Consider the following 17,159-nt stretch of genomic DNA (forward strand, 5'->3'; position numbering starts at 1 on the left):
CGGCTACTGAGCTGTAAGCCTAAGAAACGCCAATTTAAGAACACTGCGCGTCACGTGTAAATTATGACAGCCGTAATTAGTAATTTGCACCTTCTTTCTGTCCTGGAGGTCCTCTGCCTTGCTAAGCGGCCGTTAGCAGTCACGGGTGGACAACTGCAGCAGGTTTATGCGCCCTGTGCGTTAATCGTGAAGGTGAGAGACCGCATCCCCTGCGCCCCCAGGCCTCTCCGAGCACCCAGCTCTCTTCTCCGGGGCTTCAACTCGCCCCCGCCGCCTGCTGCGCCCCGCACAGCCGGGGAACGCCTCAGGGGCCGCTCCCCCACCCCGGCCCACCTCAGGGACCCGTTTGCAGGAGCCCTCTGCCTCTACCGCCGGGGAGCCGCCCCGGGGCCTCTCCGCCTCCTCCCGTCCCCCCGTATCGCCTCAGCCCCGTCCCCATCCCCCGCTCACCGCCGCGGCCGCCTCACAACGGGCGCCGCCGGAACGGGGCTGAGGGATGCCGCGCCCACGTGACCCGCCCTCCCGGCGGCCATGTTAGGTGAGGGCACAGCACGCCCCTCCCGCCTCTATACGGAGCTATGCAGAAGCGGCCGCCAAATAGAAATGGCGACCAGCTCTGAAGCTCTCACGGGGTGCGCGGCTGCCCTCATCCATCATGGCGGCTCGGCGCTAAGCCGCTGAGCACTACCCCCCTACACCCGGCTCTCAGTGCACGCGGGGGGCTCCGATTGGTCCGCAGCGTGGCGGGCGCCGGTTGGACCACGTCCCTCCTCTCGCCCTTCCTCCGCCAATGAGCGCCGGCGGGCCGAGCGTGCGGGCGGCTGACGCGGAAATCCGAATGGGGCTCGCGGGCCGCTGCCTCCCCGGTTGCTACGGTGGCCGGGGCGGGGCCAAGCCGCGCCGGGCGGGCCGGGCTGAGGCGATTCGCGCTCGGCGGTCGCTGAGGCGCTGAGGCGGCTGCGGGCTCCCCCCGGCCCCGCCATGGGGCCCGGCCCCGCGCCGCGCTCGGCCCGGCCGCCGGTGTGCGCTGCCCTGCTGCTGCTGGTGCTGGTGGTGGTCCTCCCGCCGCTCCCCGCCGCCGGTGAGCGGCGCCGCCTGGCGTGCTCCACCTGCCGGGGCATCGCGGACAGGTTCAACCAGGTGCGCGGCGGGGATGGGGCCGCGTCCAGGCCCGCTGGGGGCAGCCACAGCGCCCGGCCGCTGTCCCCGGCCTGCCCCGGTGCTGGGGTGCGGGCACGGGGATGGGATGGTACCGAGCTTGAGCGCCAGCGGCGGGCGTGTTTTGGTGTTTTAATGGGGAAAGAGGGGCTTGCTGTGCTGCCTGCGGGGTGTGGGGTAAGCGTTGATGGAGGGCACTGTCCCCTAAAAGTTGGGCCCCTCACTACCAGAAGGACATCGAGGCCCTGGAGCGTGCCCAGAGAAGGGCTGCGGAGCTGGTGAAGGACCTGGAGCACAAGTCCTGTGAGGAGCGGCTGAGGGAACTGGGGTTGTTGTGTCTGGAGAAGAGGAGGCTCAGGGGAGACCTTATTGCTCTCTACAGCTACCTGAAAGGAAGGTGTGGGGAGCTGGGGGTCGGCCTCTTCTCGCAGGTAGTTAGTGACAGGACTAGAGGGAATGGGCTCAAGTTGCGCCAGGGGTGGTTCAGGTTGGAAACTGGGGGACATTTCTTCTCAGAAGGAGCAGTCAGGCACTGGGACGGGTTGCCCAGGGAGGTGGTGGAGTCACCGTCCCTGGAGGTATTTAAGGAAGGGTTGGATGTGGTGCTTAGGGACATGGTTTAGTGGGTGACATTGATGGTGGGGGGATGGTTGGACCAGATGATCTTGGAGGTCTTTTCCAACGCTAACGATTCTGTGATTCTTTGTGTGTTGTCACCTGCAACAGTCTTGCATTGTGGCAGAGGCAGCAAGGGACCTCTGTGGCTTGGGACAGATACTTAATACTTACGCTTGTATTCACTGTTGTATGCTTGAACTTCTGGGATTTTTTACAAGGTATATTTAGAGGAGTACTGGCTGTAACTCAGGGAAGATGTGCTGGTCACACCGAATTATTGTGTTGCCTTTTTACATATTAAAGTTACAACATGGCAAAGATTGGGCTAGACACTACCAAAATGGAATGAAGCAGAGGGCCCATTTGACTTGTTAATAAAGTTCCTGAGAAGTTAAGACTCTCCCATAGCCTTGTCTATGTGTTATAGTGCAAGATGATTCTTTTTTTTTTATTGAACAGTTCGATCATCAGCTTCAGAGTTTTACTGAAGTTTCTGCAATGTCATAAAAGTATTTACTGCTGCCGTTCACTTTTGTTAGAAACAAACTATGTTACTTAGATTCTTTTGGTGCTTTTCGTTTGCCAGGGATTAGCAGATACGGCGAAGAAGAACTTTGGTGGTGGAAATACAGCCTGGGAAGAGAAGACATTGTCGAAGTATGAGTCCAGGTAAGCTGTCTCAGCGCTTCAGGTTCAGTAGCGTTTCATGTCTGCTGTGTGTAACTTTGCAGAACTGGTGTTAGTCTGGTACTTGAATATTGAATGTAACAGCTGAAGTTTCATATGTCCAAATCCTGAATTCTTTTTGACTAAAATGTAGCAGATTACATTATATCTGCAGTTTCTGGTAAAGACTGACATCCCTTGTTAATGCTTCTATTTGTATTGCTTCTGGAAACAACAAAAGTGAATATGATTGTTAGACCTAATATTTTTTCTTTATTTACCCACTGGAGTCCTAAAGTGACAGTTTTAAATAATGGTCCATAGTTAATTGTTTCTCTTCTAAGAGGTGGACTTCATCTTGGCGGACTGCAGTACTTGGTTTAGAATTAAAGCAGTAACTGCTCCGTATTCAATATCTTAGCACTGAATAGGGAACTAGAAGAGGCACAGATTACTGTACACCTTTGCATATATGCTTGATGACTGATCAGTGTGATCAGCCATCTTTTTTCCAAATTTCAAATTCAGTTTTTATTCTTAATTGGAACACTGAAATGCAAGGGTGGGATTTCTGAACCTCAGTTACTGTCCAGCTTCATGGGCTTTTATCAGATATTAGCAATATCTGAAATTTACTGTTGAGCTTGGTAGAAAAATCTTACCAACCTACAGTCTGCAAACATAATAAATGCAAGCAAGCTGAAGCGTTTCTTGTGGTTGTCCTAATCTTCTTAGTTACCAGAATAAAGAACTAATGAACTTCACTATATTTGCTTTGTCTTGGAACTAGTTCAGAACACACTCTAAACTGATAAAGTATCCTAGGCTGAAGTCTAGCTTCTGTAACATGTCTTGTGTGGTACCAAGTAATATTTTAAAATTAAAATAATGACTTTCCTTCTTTGCTTGTAGTGAAATTCGTCTTGTAGAGATCATAGAGAATCTGTGTGACAGTAGTAACTTTGAATGTAACAACATGGTAGAAGAGCATGAGGAACATATAGAGAAATGGTGGTTCAAACTGTAAGTATCAATTTTTCTGTGTAGATCTCTGTGCTGATAAGCATCAAAGAGGATGAAATATTAATGGTATATTCTGTGCCTGATCAATAGGAATATATTTGTTGTAGCACAGAGACAGAAAGCGTATAATTAAAAGTCCACTTTATTCTCCTGTCAGTTGTGGAGCTGTGGTAGCTGTGGAGGTTCCAAGAGTCATCATGAGGCTACTCTGAGCTGTACATTCCAAATTTAATTCAGTGCTGCTAAATGCAGCCACTTCTGAACGAAAGTAGTGCTCAGCTATACAACAGCAGAAAGTGACGAGGACATCTAAATACATTTTGGATGAAAAAGAAAGCTTGATAGGATATTTTGTTTACTCAAAGTGAGTAATACTCATTCTCCTATTCAGAGATAACAAAATCATTAAGTGGGTGTTTTTTTATTACCTTGAGTTGATAAGGTGCTAGACCAAGATTTTTTCCATTCCCTCAGTTGTTTTTATGGTATAGAAATGCTTTTGGCACGGGAAAATATGACAATCAGATAGTGATATTGAGTGGCTTGTGTTGGAGATCATACAATGTGGATGAAGGAGCTGGAAATTCATGTAGAGAGTAGCTCATCTACTGTTTCTGTGTCCCTGCAGAGGTGGACTGCATCCAGTCAGGTGTAATTCAATAGGGTGAACTATCATTATACCACTTCATCACTGGATAAGGATTTTTGATAATCCATATTTTTTTTTAATGTTTGCTTTATTGTTTCATACTTCTACCTTGCTGCGCAGCATTAAGTCTACATTTAACACTCAAACTGAAGGAAAGGGGAGCTCTGCAAGCCAGATCAAACAAGACTGCTTCAAAGAATGTGCTAAAATTTGCAGGACTGAAAGAAACTGGTCTTAAACTAGAGAATTTGACCAAGTAGACTTCCTAAAATTTAAACAAAAAACATTCATAAAAATACATTGTTTTTGGAAAGCTTCCTTATTTAAAAGATATGTTGAGTGCAGTTGATCAACTTTGCCTCCTGTCCTTTAATCTAAAAATGTCATTCGGATTCTGTGGTAGTTTCCAAAGGTGGTTTCTTTGGCTACGGATACCTTAGATCTTTTTTAACAAGGTCTCAGTAGGTTTACTTTTCAGGGTCTGGGCCTTGGAGTGAATGCAATCATATCTAATAGTTTAGAAGGAGAAGCTGTACATGCCACAGGAGTTGCTGAAGACATAACTTCTTTCAGACTTCATAATTTCTAAACCTTCCTTATGGCTTTCCTTTGTTAAAGTTTCTGGAATTTCAGTGTCTGTGTGATACCGAGATCTTTTGTTTGTTGTTTGAAACTGTAGCAGTCCTTGTGCTTGCTTGCAAAATAATACTTAGTGATTTTATTATTAATTAGGTGTATATTCTAGTGCTAGAGTATCACATAACTGTAAGTTCTTAATATAAAAATATCCTTCTGAAATATTACTTGATTCATGCTAAAAAAAAAAAAAAAAAGTAGAAGGAGGAATTTTAATGTGCACCTTACCGTGAAGTCAGGTTGGCTATAAGTTGAGCAAATGTTAATATCTGTCCTGGGTTCTCTTCTGTGTACTTGAGGTAAGCACACAACCGTTATCTTTAAGAGGAATATATAAATGTGACTGTCTAAACTGTATACAAACTTTCCCTTAAAGTAAGGTGCTTCAAAAAAAAAAGGGGGGGGGGGTGTCAAGGTGACATTGAAGTCATTTTGTTGGTCATATTTCACTTTTTCATAAATATAAAATTTGGGTAGAGTCTGATAACAAATAGTAAATTAAAAAAAAAAGAAGACCTCATGTTAAAAAGTCCTCCAGTTACTAGGAGGACTCCTAGTAGTTGATTCCTGAAATAAGGTAGTCGTCAATTCAGAAGAGAAACCATAGGTTTCTAATCTCATGTTATACACAACACATTTTTTGGATGACAGTGTGCAGGTTCATTTTTGTTAGTTGACTGTTAAAAAATTTAATTCTTTTAATTCGTAAATGAATGTCTTTCATACACAGAAAGAAGAAGTATCCTGATTTGTTTAAGTGGTTTTGCGTAGAAACAATAGAAGTTTGTTGCCCAGCTGGAACTTATGGACCAGATTGCCTTGGTAATTTTTCTTTTAAAAAATATAGTCACAGCTGTGTTCTTCTTCACTCATTTGTTTGTCTCAGTCTTTCATAACAAGGACATATGAAGTATGATATTTTGCTTGAGAGAGCAGCTGCTGTGTAGTACGTACCTGCTTGCTGCGTGGTACTTAGCTGCCTTGTGAGCTTCCTGCCTGAAGAAAGGTCTTTAAGGCATGAAGTAATGTATAAAGCTGTCATGGGTACTCGTACAGAATCCATCTGATTAGCATTTACATATACTCTTGATCTCTGCTTCAAGTTTTTCTGTGATGAAGTCTGTAGTTTAGGTGACCTTTCAGAAGGTATGCAGACAGCAGTCCTTGCCTGGTTTCAAGACTAAATCAGCCAAAACACTCTTGGGGATTAAATAAAGAAATTCACAACTGAGGATGAGTTAAAAAGAGAGTGAGAGAAATATGTGGGGGATAGTTGTGTAAAAGTAAGGTCTGTGATGCAAAAGTGATTTAAAAAAAAAAAAGGAGTTTTGGCCACTGAAGTTCGTATAATTTATAAATCTGTAAAACCTTACACCTTGTTGGAGGTCAGTTTTGTCCTCTTATATTGACAGTTATTGAAAATGAAGTGCTAATTCCTGACATTGATCTAAATGATTGCTTGCTAGTAGGTTCTCTTGACAGCAGTGCGACCATTCTTAGATATCTGAAATAAAGACACCAACTTTAGCCAACAAAAATAGATAAAATTAGAAATCACAGTCTTTAGCCATAATGAATTTTTTAACTGAACTTCCCTGGAGATTGTTTTGAGTTTCCCTGTACTTGAATATATTAGCATTTCGTGCTCCATGCGTTTTGGTTGCTCTCAAGAGAAAAAGATTTTGGAAATTGGATACTGTTACGGGTAAATACTTTTACATCGTACTGTCTATGCAGAGGGAGGCACTTAGGGTGGTTGTGGCTGAGAATATGAAGTTATTTCTTGTAAGATCTGATTTTAAAAAAGTGTTTTTCATCCTTTCAAGCTTGTCGTGGTGGATCAGAAAGACCTTGTCATGGAAATGGCCACTGTGATGGGGATGGAACCCGTGGTGGAGATGGCTCATGTAGCTGCAACAAGGAGTATACAGGAGAATTTTGTTTGGACTGTGCTAGTGGTTACTATAGCACCTTGAGAAATGACACACATTCTCTTTGTACAGGTAATAAAATCTTTGATATATGCAAAGATCCTTGTCTTCTAATTTCACTTTTTGTAAACAAAAGTAGAAAAAATTCAGACAAGTTAATAACAGAAAGTAGTTACAGGAAAGTAGTTTGATTACTCAGCTTTGTCCATAAAGGACATGCCAGTCACTTTGGTGGAATTCTAAGAATTTGGTAAGTCACCTTCCCAGACTGCCCTTGGTATTTCCCCCCTTCCCTCCAATTTCTTTCTTTAGATGAGTTCTGCTTCTTACTTTATATTGTGAGGGAGATGAAAAGGAAGAGCAAGCTTTGTGCTTTTTTTTTTTTTTTAATAAGGTACTGTACAGTCATTTCAGTTCAAGATTTCCGTATAATGGACTATTTTAAAGCTAGTTTTACCTCATGTTTCAGATACATTAACTGGAATAAGCAGGTGTGGAAACAGCACATCTGTACTGTAAACTACACAGCTTCTAGTTAAATGTATGTTACAGATTCCAGTTAAATATATCTAAGCTCAATTATGAAACAAAGTCCATCAGGCTCTAGGAATAAATTTCATCTTCTTTTCAGTTGTCCAGATCTTTCATCTGTTTGTACATTTTGAAAAAGATTCTGTAGCAACTAAATCCTGACTGTGGGATTTAATGATTTTTTTTTCAATATTATCTTGTTTTTTTTTTTAGCCTGCACTTGTAGTAATTTTTCCATATGATTTGTTTTATATTGCAATATAATAAGCATTCAGTCAGCTGGATTTCTCGTATGTTTCCTTGTTTTCTGAAGATTGGTATCACTTCACACATTTGGTAGGAAGGAGTATTGAATCCTACAGTGTTTAAGCTGTTGTCCCAACCCTGAGTGGCTGAGCAGTTTACCTTCTTGATCTCTTTTTCTCAAATATTTCAGAAACTGGACCTGCCACTTTTAGGCAGTAGAATTTCTTGGCACTCAGTTTTAAGTGGCGCAGAAATCTGTTAATTGCCAGATTTGGCTTCCTGTACTTTTGTTAGGACAGAACTGCATTTTTGTAAACGATGTCTCTGTAAAGTCAAGATTTAATCCTGTGAATGCAAGGCTCAATATACTAACAGGTGATGGTTTCTAGTGAATCCTAAATAAGATTTTCTTTGAGAATTTGTGAGCATTAACTTGTCTTGGAATCTGTCAGCTTAGCTCACAGTGTAGTTTTCTCTCATTTCAGCCTGCCATGCTGCTTGTAAAACTTGTACTGGTTCAAGTAATAAGGACTGCCAAGACTGTAAAGAAGGCTGGATCAAAAATGAAGAAGCAGCTTGTGTGGGTGAGTAATATTTGGTACACTTCAAACAGGTTTTGCAGCAACATTGGATAATAAGATTAGATTACGTCAAGTTTTATAGTATTTTATGAAAGTGTTTTATGAAAGAAATCTGCTGAGATTTCTGCAGTCTGTAGTTTCTCTTTTCCTGACTTTTCACGTTGTAGGAAAGCAGTATTTCTTCCCCATTCATCTATTCCTAGCTTCACATTTCAATTGGTTTATGAGGAGATACATATGGACGCTTAAGGAAAAGCCGTAATAATGAGTACGCTCCCAATGCAGAACTGGACTAATCTGAGAGCAACATATTCTACTTAAATTCTGTAACAGGGATCAGTAGATGCAATATCCCATATCAAACTGGTCAAATCAAACCAGCAAAAGACCCTTAACATAGTGTCTGGAAACAATATCTTAAAAGTTATGTGAACATGGCTTCTTGAGAAAAGTGTTGATGAGAACGAAGATTTGAATTACAGCTCCTGCGACACCTGCTTAGACAACTGTAAAACATAGTAAGAGGGTTTTTAGATTGTCTAGTATTGTCTTCTGTACAGCTGTTTTTTCCAAATAGTCATTGCAACTGATCAAGTATAAGTTACTTGAGGAGTTGGAAGGAGTGATAACAGCAACAACGATGACTGAAATAGCTTTTCTTTGTCCAAATATTTCAGTATGAATACTGTTGTGCCCTTTCCTTGAATTCACAAGACCAGAGTATTTTAACTTCCTAGGTAAAGCTGTTTTTCAACTTGGCTGGTCCTAACCGTAACTTGGCTTTTTTCAGTATGCTTTTTGTAGAAAACTATGCAGTTTATGTGTGTGCTCAAAGAGTGGATTTTTTGTTTGTTTGTATTATACTTTAGAAAGTTCCATAGCTTGGTAATACAGGATAGAAAATCAACAGTATCCCAGAAGAGTACTCTGTCTGTTTTGCATGCATTTATGCTTTTTATGCAAATAGCATAACACTGACTTGGAAATGACAAGAATGGCAGGTATTCTGGAAGCTTTATTTAACTCGATCTCTTCTGATACGTCTGTTATCATCATAGAACAGCTTCTGTGGATCACAGTTTTGATTTGTTAATATAACCTTATGCTGAACAAAACAGTAAATAAGTTACCATGTTACTTGTATTTGCAACATTGCATATCTGAGCATAAACTCATTGTAATGGTTACTCTGAAGGCAGTTTAAGTTTCTAGTTTTTGTGGGCCAGTTCTTACAGATTCTCCAATTATAGCATATAAATATTAATCTGTCTATTTAATCGTGACTACTATTTTAGGTAACTTGTCACTTTTTATATTTCAGATTTAGATGAGTGTGCTTCTTCTCCTTGCAAAGATGAACAGTATTGTTTGAACACAGAAGGATCTTTCTCATGCAAAGGTTTCTTTTTAATCTGCTTGTATTCTGTATCATCTAGAATCCTAATCTAATGCTAGAGATAACACTAGAGAAGGCATTTAGTAAAAAGTGGTCTGATCCTGACTGTGCTGGGGGAGGATGAGGGTTTAGACATATCGTATGAAGAAGGTGAGAGATTTCTGGCTATTTCTTGTGGGGGTAAGCTGGCTGACTTTAAGGGGTGTTATTTTAAACCTAAGGTATTCTTATTCTTATGTTTAAAATGTTTTCTTTAGCATGTCATGCTAGCTGTGTAGGTTGCACGGGGGAAGGTTCCGACAAATGTAAGACCTGCGCATCTGGGTACATGAAGGAAGATGAAAAGTGTACAGGTTGGTGGATTTAATTTTATATGGCAGAGCGCCAGTTAGCTCACTCTAAGGTAGCCACACTGAGCAGCTCTTAAAGTGCTTTCACTTTAGTCTGGTTCAGTTTTCAAGCCTGTCAAAACAATCCCTGTTGTTGTGGCATTAGCAATAAAGACTTTATAATATTTTATTTATTTTATTATGTTAATATGCATGACAAAGCTTAAAGGTGAAACACTTCAACAAAAGAATCAAAGTATTTTATAGTTGATTCATGAAACAAATATGCAAGTTGTATCGGTTACCTATCACTTCATTAGAAGTGTGCACATATATTCAGTTTGCATCAGAAAGGAAGGTATGCAGTACAGAGTCTTTCTGTTGATACATTAATCTCCAAATTCTAATGATACAAATTTGTAGTGAATTTTAACACAGTTCAAAACAACAGTAAAAGAGTGAAATCAGAGTTTCTCTGTGGGAGAGGAGAAGGTATACAATCTTAAATAGCTCTTAACTTTGACGATGTAGTATTTACAGGCTCCATTCCCATTTGTTTTACCTTGGTGGCATCAACAGAAAATGACCATGGGAAGTCTTGAGTAGGCTAAGACAAATGCTGTAGCTTAATTCACTTCCTCACATTGGACCTGCAAAACATAAAAATAACCTTCTATCTGAGCAAGTTTGATACACAATCTGAAAGATGAAGAACTGTAACAGTTTATTTTAACAGAAGTCAAATCTGTTGCAGCAGTATTCTGCTCTTCAGTGCTTTTACTAAGCAATTAATTCCTGCGTTGGAAGTGGCCTGAGGTAGAATCTCATTTGACTGAGCATAAGTAAGTTGTATAACAAAATAATAGCAGTGGACTCTTTCTTTTCCTGTCTCTAGATATAGATGAATGTAATCTTCCTGAAAAGGTATGCATTAAAGAGAATGAAGACTGTGTTAATACTTCAGGTAGTTACAAGTGTGTATGTTCAGAAGGGTTTGAAGATAAGGATGGAACGTGTGTTCAAACTGTAAAAACAGGTAAGTAGCTTTTTAATGAAGTTTTTAAATATATATATATATATATATATAAATCTACAACTTGGAGGTGTATTTCTTGGAGGTGTATTTCTGTCTAAGGGTCTAGTCACTTGTGAATTAATCTGTATAATTTCTCATCTTCCTAAAACTCTAGTCTTTCCAAAGTTTTTGTGGTTGGCCATTTCTGGTATTCTGGCATGCACGTTTTCTTGTTCAAAGATGAGTATTTGTTTTTTAAATGTCCTTGTGTTGAATTTTTTTGCTTAAGGTTGTGTAAGTCACTAGGTGTTTGGTTTCATTACATAATTAAAGTGAACTAGCAGACTACCACTATCATAAAAAGGAGGTCATCTTCCTTCCCACTTTTTTCTTTATTATTTATAAAGATTTAGGGGTTTATCCAATTGCATGCAAGCTGCTTCAACTTGCTCAAATTTCAGAAAACTAAGCAGAGTTCTTTCTTGTTGGTTGAGTGAGCCGAATTTTGTTTATTTTGTGATCACACAAGTGCCAGAACTGGCGAATGAGAAGATGACATACATCTTTCAGTAGTAGAGAGCTGTTTGGCTTGACTTAAACTGTACAATTCCAAAGTGAAAACAAGATTATTTTTCAAAAAAGAGTGTAAGAGGATATATGAGAGAGACTCATTATAACTTCACTTTCTTTATACTTCTTAGTGTTTTTTTTTTCCCTAAGCCCTGCGGTCAATTTTTTCATCTTGCATTAATAAGTTGTAACGATCTATGTAGTACTGCTCATTAAGGTTATTCAAGTCAGACCTTTACTTTCAGTATGTGGTGTTATTAGTCTATCAGAAAAAAAAAAGTACATGGTAACAGATCTGCATAACTACACAGGAAAGCTACATAACTACAGTTTCAGTGTTATCTGACACTTCATGAGAATAAAAGCAAAATTAACAATTTACAAATTGACCTAACTTATTTCTTAGATTGCTTTTTAAAGGCTCTTTTAACATCTGAAGCAAGCAGTTTGCAATATAGAAAGTAATTCTGAATACTACTTGCTTTTTGTGTTCAAATACTCTGAGTGTTTTCTGACAGGTGATGTGGAAAATAGAAAGTTCATTGTGAATAGTTGAAAACAAAAACTTAGAATAGAAATAGCTGTACTGCTTTTATCTTCCACTACCAGTATCAAACCAGTTTATTTGAATGTTTGGGTTTTTTTTTGCATCTGAGATAAATTTCATAAGCTTGGATCCTGACACTGATGCAAGTAGCTCCCCTATATGACTTCATTCTCTGTGTGGTCTTGCAAAATATGTTGATTTGGGTTTGTCTATTAAGAATTCCTAATGTATTATTAATTATATCATATAATTTTTGACATGTTCACTTTTGCATTCTAGTAATAATGATGCTTAATTTCACAGGAGAGGAAGTTGAGACTGAAACAACTGAGACTTCACATACTGGACATGAGGACTTATGATGTGCATCCAGAACCAAAAGACATTCCTATCTCAAGTTTTAAATTATTGGACTAAGTCTCTGCTGGCTGACTTACTGTGGGAATGGTATTAAATATGCAGGTTGCCATTAAGTTTTTTTAAAATGGTGATAAACTGCTCTTTAAGCTGCATTTCTTTATTCTTAAATACCACTTTTTTATAGTTCTTTAAGAACAACGGTCTAGATGGGTAAGTATAAAATTTGAATCAACATAACATTGTACCCAACAATTGTAAACAAATTGAAGATCTCTCATTCTAGTGCCTACTGGTAATAGTCATCCTTTTTAGGAAGGACTTCATTGCACTTCATAATTCAAGAAAAAATCTAAACTGAAGCTTGGTGTTTCTTGACATGAGAAATATTTCTGTAACTGAAATACAGCTTTTAGAAATTGTCAAAGGGAATATCTTTGGGGGGGGGGGGAGGAGAAAGTGTTCCCTTAAACAAAACGGAATGCCTAATACTGCATTCAATAAAAGTTTATTTTGTTGGAATGTGCCTTAAAATTTTTAAGATGTTAATACCTTGCTGTGTTGTCATGTCTATTTTTCATTTGGACAGTGGGGAAAAAAAAAAAATCCAGACACCTAAGCACTGTATTTCAGTTCAGCACTGAGCACTTCTTAAGTTGTGCTGGAATGTAGATTGTGGGGAGGGAAATACCACTTTCCTCTAAAGGAAGGTTTATGTTAAACTTAAACAGCTTTCCAAAGGCTGGCAGACAAATCTTTCTTCCAGATACTTCCCATCACTGTATAAACTAGTTTACACACTTAATGCAAGTAAATTAATATCTGCACTCAGTCACTCAGAGCTGTAATGAGTGGCCTCTGGAATTGATGAATACTTACTTTTCATTAGAATCTACTGCTACATGTAATAGTTTCTTGTCTTTTTCAACACAAGCATACTACAATCAATTTTGTTGTCTCTTGTGCTGTTTTGGAGGTAAAGCAAATAAGCTTAGCATAGATACCGCTTCCTACATGTTGTCCATAGGCTTAAAGGCAAGTGTAAGAGCTAAAATGGGTATATTCTGCAGGACCATCACAGCTGTAAAATACGGCAAAGACCATCCTGCTGCAGTATTTAAAGCTCTTACGGAAGTAAATGAAGTCTGACATAACTGAGGTGATGGATACAGGGAGCACAAAGAGCTAGTATAGAGTACAGGTGAAAAGGACATAACTTAGGCTTGACTATGAAGAAACTATAGTCTGGAAGCCATCAACAGTACCCTGAGGTAAGTGGAAATAGAAAGGATAGACTTGTTGAGCAAGGAAGTCCAAACACTTTCTGTATACTTCTGAAGACTTTTGTTTTCAAAATGTCTTCATCACAGTTTAGTCTGTGAGCAGTGCATGTAGGATTTGTATGTGCAATAGATACTTGCACAAACAAGAGGATTCTGTTGGATTCTTACTTTAAAACCTGTCTAAGCTGATTCTGTGAGATGTAGTTTAAATACCCAATGGTATTAAAATGTGACAGTTTTCTTTAAGACAAGTTATTTTCCTTCAGCTAGTATACCTAGATGTTTCTTAGTTTGACAGTCTGAGAAATAAATCTTTTATTTTAGTGCTTTACCTACTCTAAATGTCAGAGGTAGACCTGTATACTGCATATCTTTAGAGTTGTTGTGTAGGTGTTTTATTTAATAAGTGCTGAATTAGAGTAAAAAGCAGACAGTTCTGGGAACACAGGAAATACAACTTGAGGAATTTGAGTTTTTTTTTTAGTGTTGGTGTAGACAATCATGGTAAAATATCAAACCTTAAGGATCATAAAGGAGTATAGCCTGTCTTTGCTGCTCAGTCATTGTCACTTAACTCCCAGGTGTTCTAGATGATGATCTAAATGCTCCTTGTTAACAGTGAAATGAAATGTTAATTCTGTTTAGGAACTACTGTAAACTCTTACTCAATAGAATTCTCTCTCCATTATAAACTTTCATTTATGTTTAATGTTAGAATTAGTGCTCTCTCATATGAAGAGGAATTTGTTATTCTAAGTTTCCTTCAAGTCGACTTGGCATTTTAGGGGGATAACTGATCCCAGTTAAGCTCACATATGGGATGAAATAATAAAAAGGAAAAAGGAAATTGGAAAGGAAAAAAAACGATTTTTTTTTCTCTGGTGATAGAGAAGAGAAACTCTTCCTATGATGAACTGCAAAATGCATCAAACTTTGAATAATGAGAGTAGTCTGATATATTCAAATTGTTGTTTGGATTCTGGAGCATGCTTTCAGCTCTCCATTACCACAGCAAAACTGTCACTTGTGCCCTAGGAAACATAAGAACACTGTACCTGCATATTACAAGTCGCTATTATCTTTCTGCATAATCCTGTCACTCCCTCTCCCCCTACTCCAGATGATTAGCTCCTGTTGCTTTGTTAAATTATTGTGGATAAACTTGAAATGTTTAGGGACTGTAAAAGTGAATTTAAGTATTTAGAGCTTTCTCTAAGGGAACTTTACTGAGGTATGTATTTGATACATATTTAACAGTAAGTATGCTACTGCCTCAAGCCATCTGACTGCTTACGTTATAGAGTTGGTACTCTTGTTTTGTTCTGTATCCTCATTTTACTACTTCAGGCTGTGACTGTAATTGTTCTCTGTTTTAAAGGTCAAGAACTAAAAATTGTTCTGACTGAATTCGTTCCTTTTTGGCTCTCTGACATGACTAGAATGGGAATAGAATCATAGAATCATTGAGGTTGGAAGAGACCTTCAAGATCATCTGGTTCAACCATCATCCTACTACCAGTATCACCTACTAAACTATGTCCCTAAGCATCAGGTCCAACCTTTCCTTGAACACCCCCATGGACGATGACCCCACCACCTCCCTGGGCACCCCATTCCAATGCCTGACTACTCTTTCTGAGAAGAAATGTCTCCTAATAACAGGACACATTTTTTTCACCTCCTCATCAAAATGAGCATTGGATTGGGTGGGAAGGCACTGGCAATTAAGGTCAAGTGCTTTGTGTTAGCCAAGCCATTCCAGGGTATGAATGCTTCCTATTATACGTTTTTAGCACCAAACGGTTAAAATGTAAGAGGAACAGCTTACTTTTGTCCTTACATTGCAGGAAGATCTGGTTATATAGTACAAGGCATGTTCTTACAGTTGGCTGGAATTACAGGTCTCTAACTTCATATCAAACTATATGAACACGTTGATAAATACTTCAGAAGTGATCTGACATATCCAACAGACAAGATGTCCCTTAGATGTTGGTTAGGTACCTTTATCATAAATACCACAGGCTAAAGTTATTGGTGAACCTTGAACTTCAGATTCTTGCTCATTATCTTAAAAAGTTGATACTGTGTGCTATCAAACTAAAAACTATATCCCTTTTGTTAGTTTGTCTTGCTAGTTCTCTGGGGTTTCTTGGCCAAAGAGTAAGCAGTTTTTACAATGGGAGATAACCATCTTGCAGTACGGGAAAAAACCTCTGTTTAGGTTATAGTTGAACACCACAGAAGGTCCAGCTTGTGCTCAAATAGGGGTGTTTTCAAGGAACAACAACAACAAAAAAAACCAACCTACAAGCCAGTCTACTTCAATTAAAGCTCTAAGCAAGGCCAAGAAAGTCATGTAACTGTGCACCATGTATACCTCAGTACTTTTGCAGTACCTAAATGTAGGCATCTAAGCACCTGCAGTAATGTTTTCATCTGAGTATTAGAACATAATCTCACTACTGAATTTTTTCGTTGATGTGAGTTCCCACCATAACTGTTGTAGCCACTGAGTTCTCTGCAAAACATATCATCCATTCATAAATACAATAAAAGAAGCCTCTTGCTGAATAATTTAGTTAGCTCATTCAGTAAGGCAGAGATCTGAAGGATTCAAATCACTATCTTATTTCTCAGGAGAGATGCCAAAGCCCATAGGTTATAGATTAGATCAGGATACAAGTCACTGTAAAATATATAGGATAAATGGAAAAATAGTACTGGGTTTGTACAATACATTGTTGACAAGGTTTGATTATATAACATCGTAATGAGCTGGGAAGAGGTTCTCTTCAGTCAGTTGTCCTTCCAACCTTTCAACTGACATCTGCAAGTTGAAAAAGCACCAAAATTTGTGAAAACCTCCAACTCACACTTCAGTTATTAAGTGCTCAGCGTATAGATATAAGACAATTAGCCCTCACAAACACGGTGCACCCTTCCCTTGAAGTTACTTTCAGACCATTCTTAATGCAAGCTTTAAAGATGTGTACAGCTAATCTTGTGCCATATTAACAAGTGACTAATCGAAAAGAATGTGTCAAAGGACAGATTTAAAAACCCCAAGCAGTCCTGGATCAGGTATAACAATAACATGAATGACAGTGCTCTATAATGGTCCCAGCTGGCCTGTTAACACCCTTGCTGTTTCTTTCCTCCTTCTATCAGTCTGTCATGGGTTGTTTTCTGAGATTACACTGTACGTGTTCTGAAGTAAAGCTTCTAGAGTTACTCAGAGCAGCTGCCTTTTTTTTTTTTTCCTTCTTTGGATCAAAATGAAATTCTACCCATCTCTTTCAGCTACTTCACAGCACGACTAGCTTTCTGGTTTCAGTTCTAATGTTAATCCAAGTATGATCTGTGGATAGATCTCAAACGTGTCTGCAAAAATACTTTTTTTCTATGATTTCTATTAGATTTTAATAAATGCTACAGTAGTAGTCTTTCATAGTGTAAACCAGCGTACTAGATTTTCTTTCTTACTTGAAAGTAGCTTTGAAGTTGTATTAGTTGTATTAGATTTTTTTCCCTAGTCTGTCTGTTTTGCCTTGATTTGTCTTCTACACTTACCCTTGCTGCAACCAGAACTCATTCTGCCACTTGAACAGAATTGAGCTTTG

The 17,159-nt window shown here is 39.3% G+C and overlaps 1 protein-coding gene across 2 annotated transcripts; it reads left to right on the top strand.

Moving 5' to 3' along the window:
* Positions 1-17: 17 nt before the first annotated feature.
* On the top strand, positions 18-14,943 carry CRELD2 (cysteine rich with EGF like domains 2). 2 transcript variants are annotated; one of them, XM_048047959.2, is made up of 10 exons: positions 18-192; positions 2,363-2,445; positions 3,355-3,465; positions 5,481-5,572; positions 6,577-6,753; positions 7,944-8,042; positions 9,361-9,438; positions 9,693-9,788; positions 10,660-10,800; positions 12,200-14,943. In XM_048047959.2, exons 1-10 carry the CDS (start codon positions 64-66, stop codon positions 12,256-12,258), a joined length of 1,065 nt encoding a protein of 354 aa, XP_047903916.2. In that variant the 5' UTR covers positions 18-63; the 3' UTR covers positions 12,259-14,943. The 2 variants fall into 2 exon arrangements, with proteins under 2 accessions (XP_047903916.2, XP_047903915.2); XM_048047958.2 differs by lacking the exon at positions 18-192 and adding an exon at positions 826-1,140.
* Positions 14,944-17,159: the final 2,216 nt, after the last annotated feature.

The sequence above is a fragment of the Anser cygnoides genome, chromosome 1 (genome assembly GCF_040182565.1).
Source record: "Anser cygnoides isolate HZ-2024a breed goose chromosome 1, Taihu_goose_T2T_genome, whole genome shotgun sequence".
NCBI lineage: Eukaryota > Metazoa > Chordata > Aves > Anseriformes > Anatidae > Anser > Anser cygnoides.

Bases quoted from the DNA above. Each gene is read 5' to 3' on its own strand.
- CRELD2 (XM_048047958.2), top strand. From the start codon at position 982: ATGGGGCCCGGCCCCGCGCCGCGCTCGGCCCGGCCGCCGGTGTGCGCT. The intron at 2,446-3,354 runs GTAAGCTGTCTC...CTTTGCTTGTAG, and splicing joins TTGTCGAAGTATGAGTCCAG to TGAAATTCGTCTTGTAGAGA. The intron at 9,789-10,659 runs GTTGGTGGATTT...TCCTGTCTCTAG, and splicing joins GGAAGATGAAAAGTGTACAG to ATATAGATGAATGTAATCTT.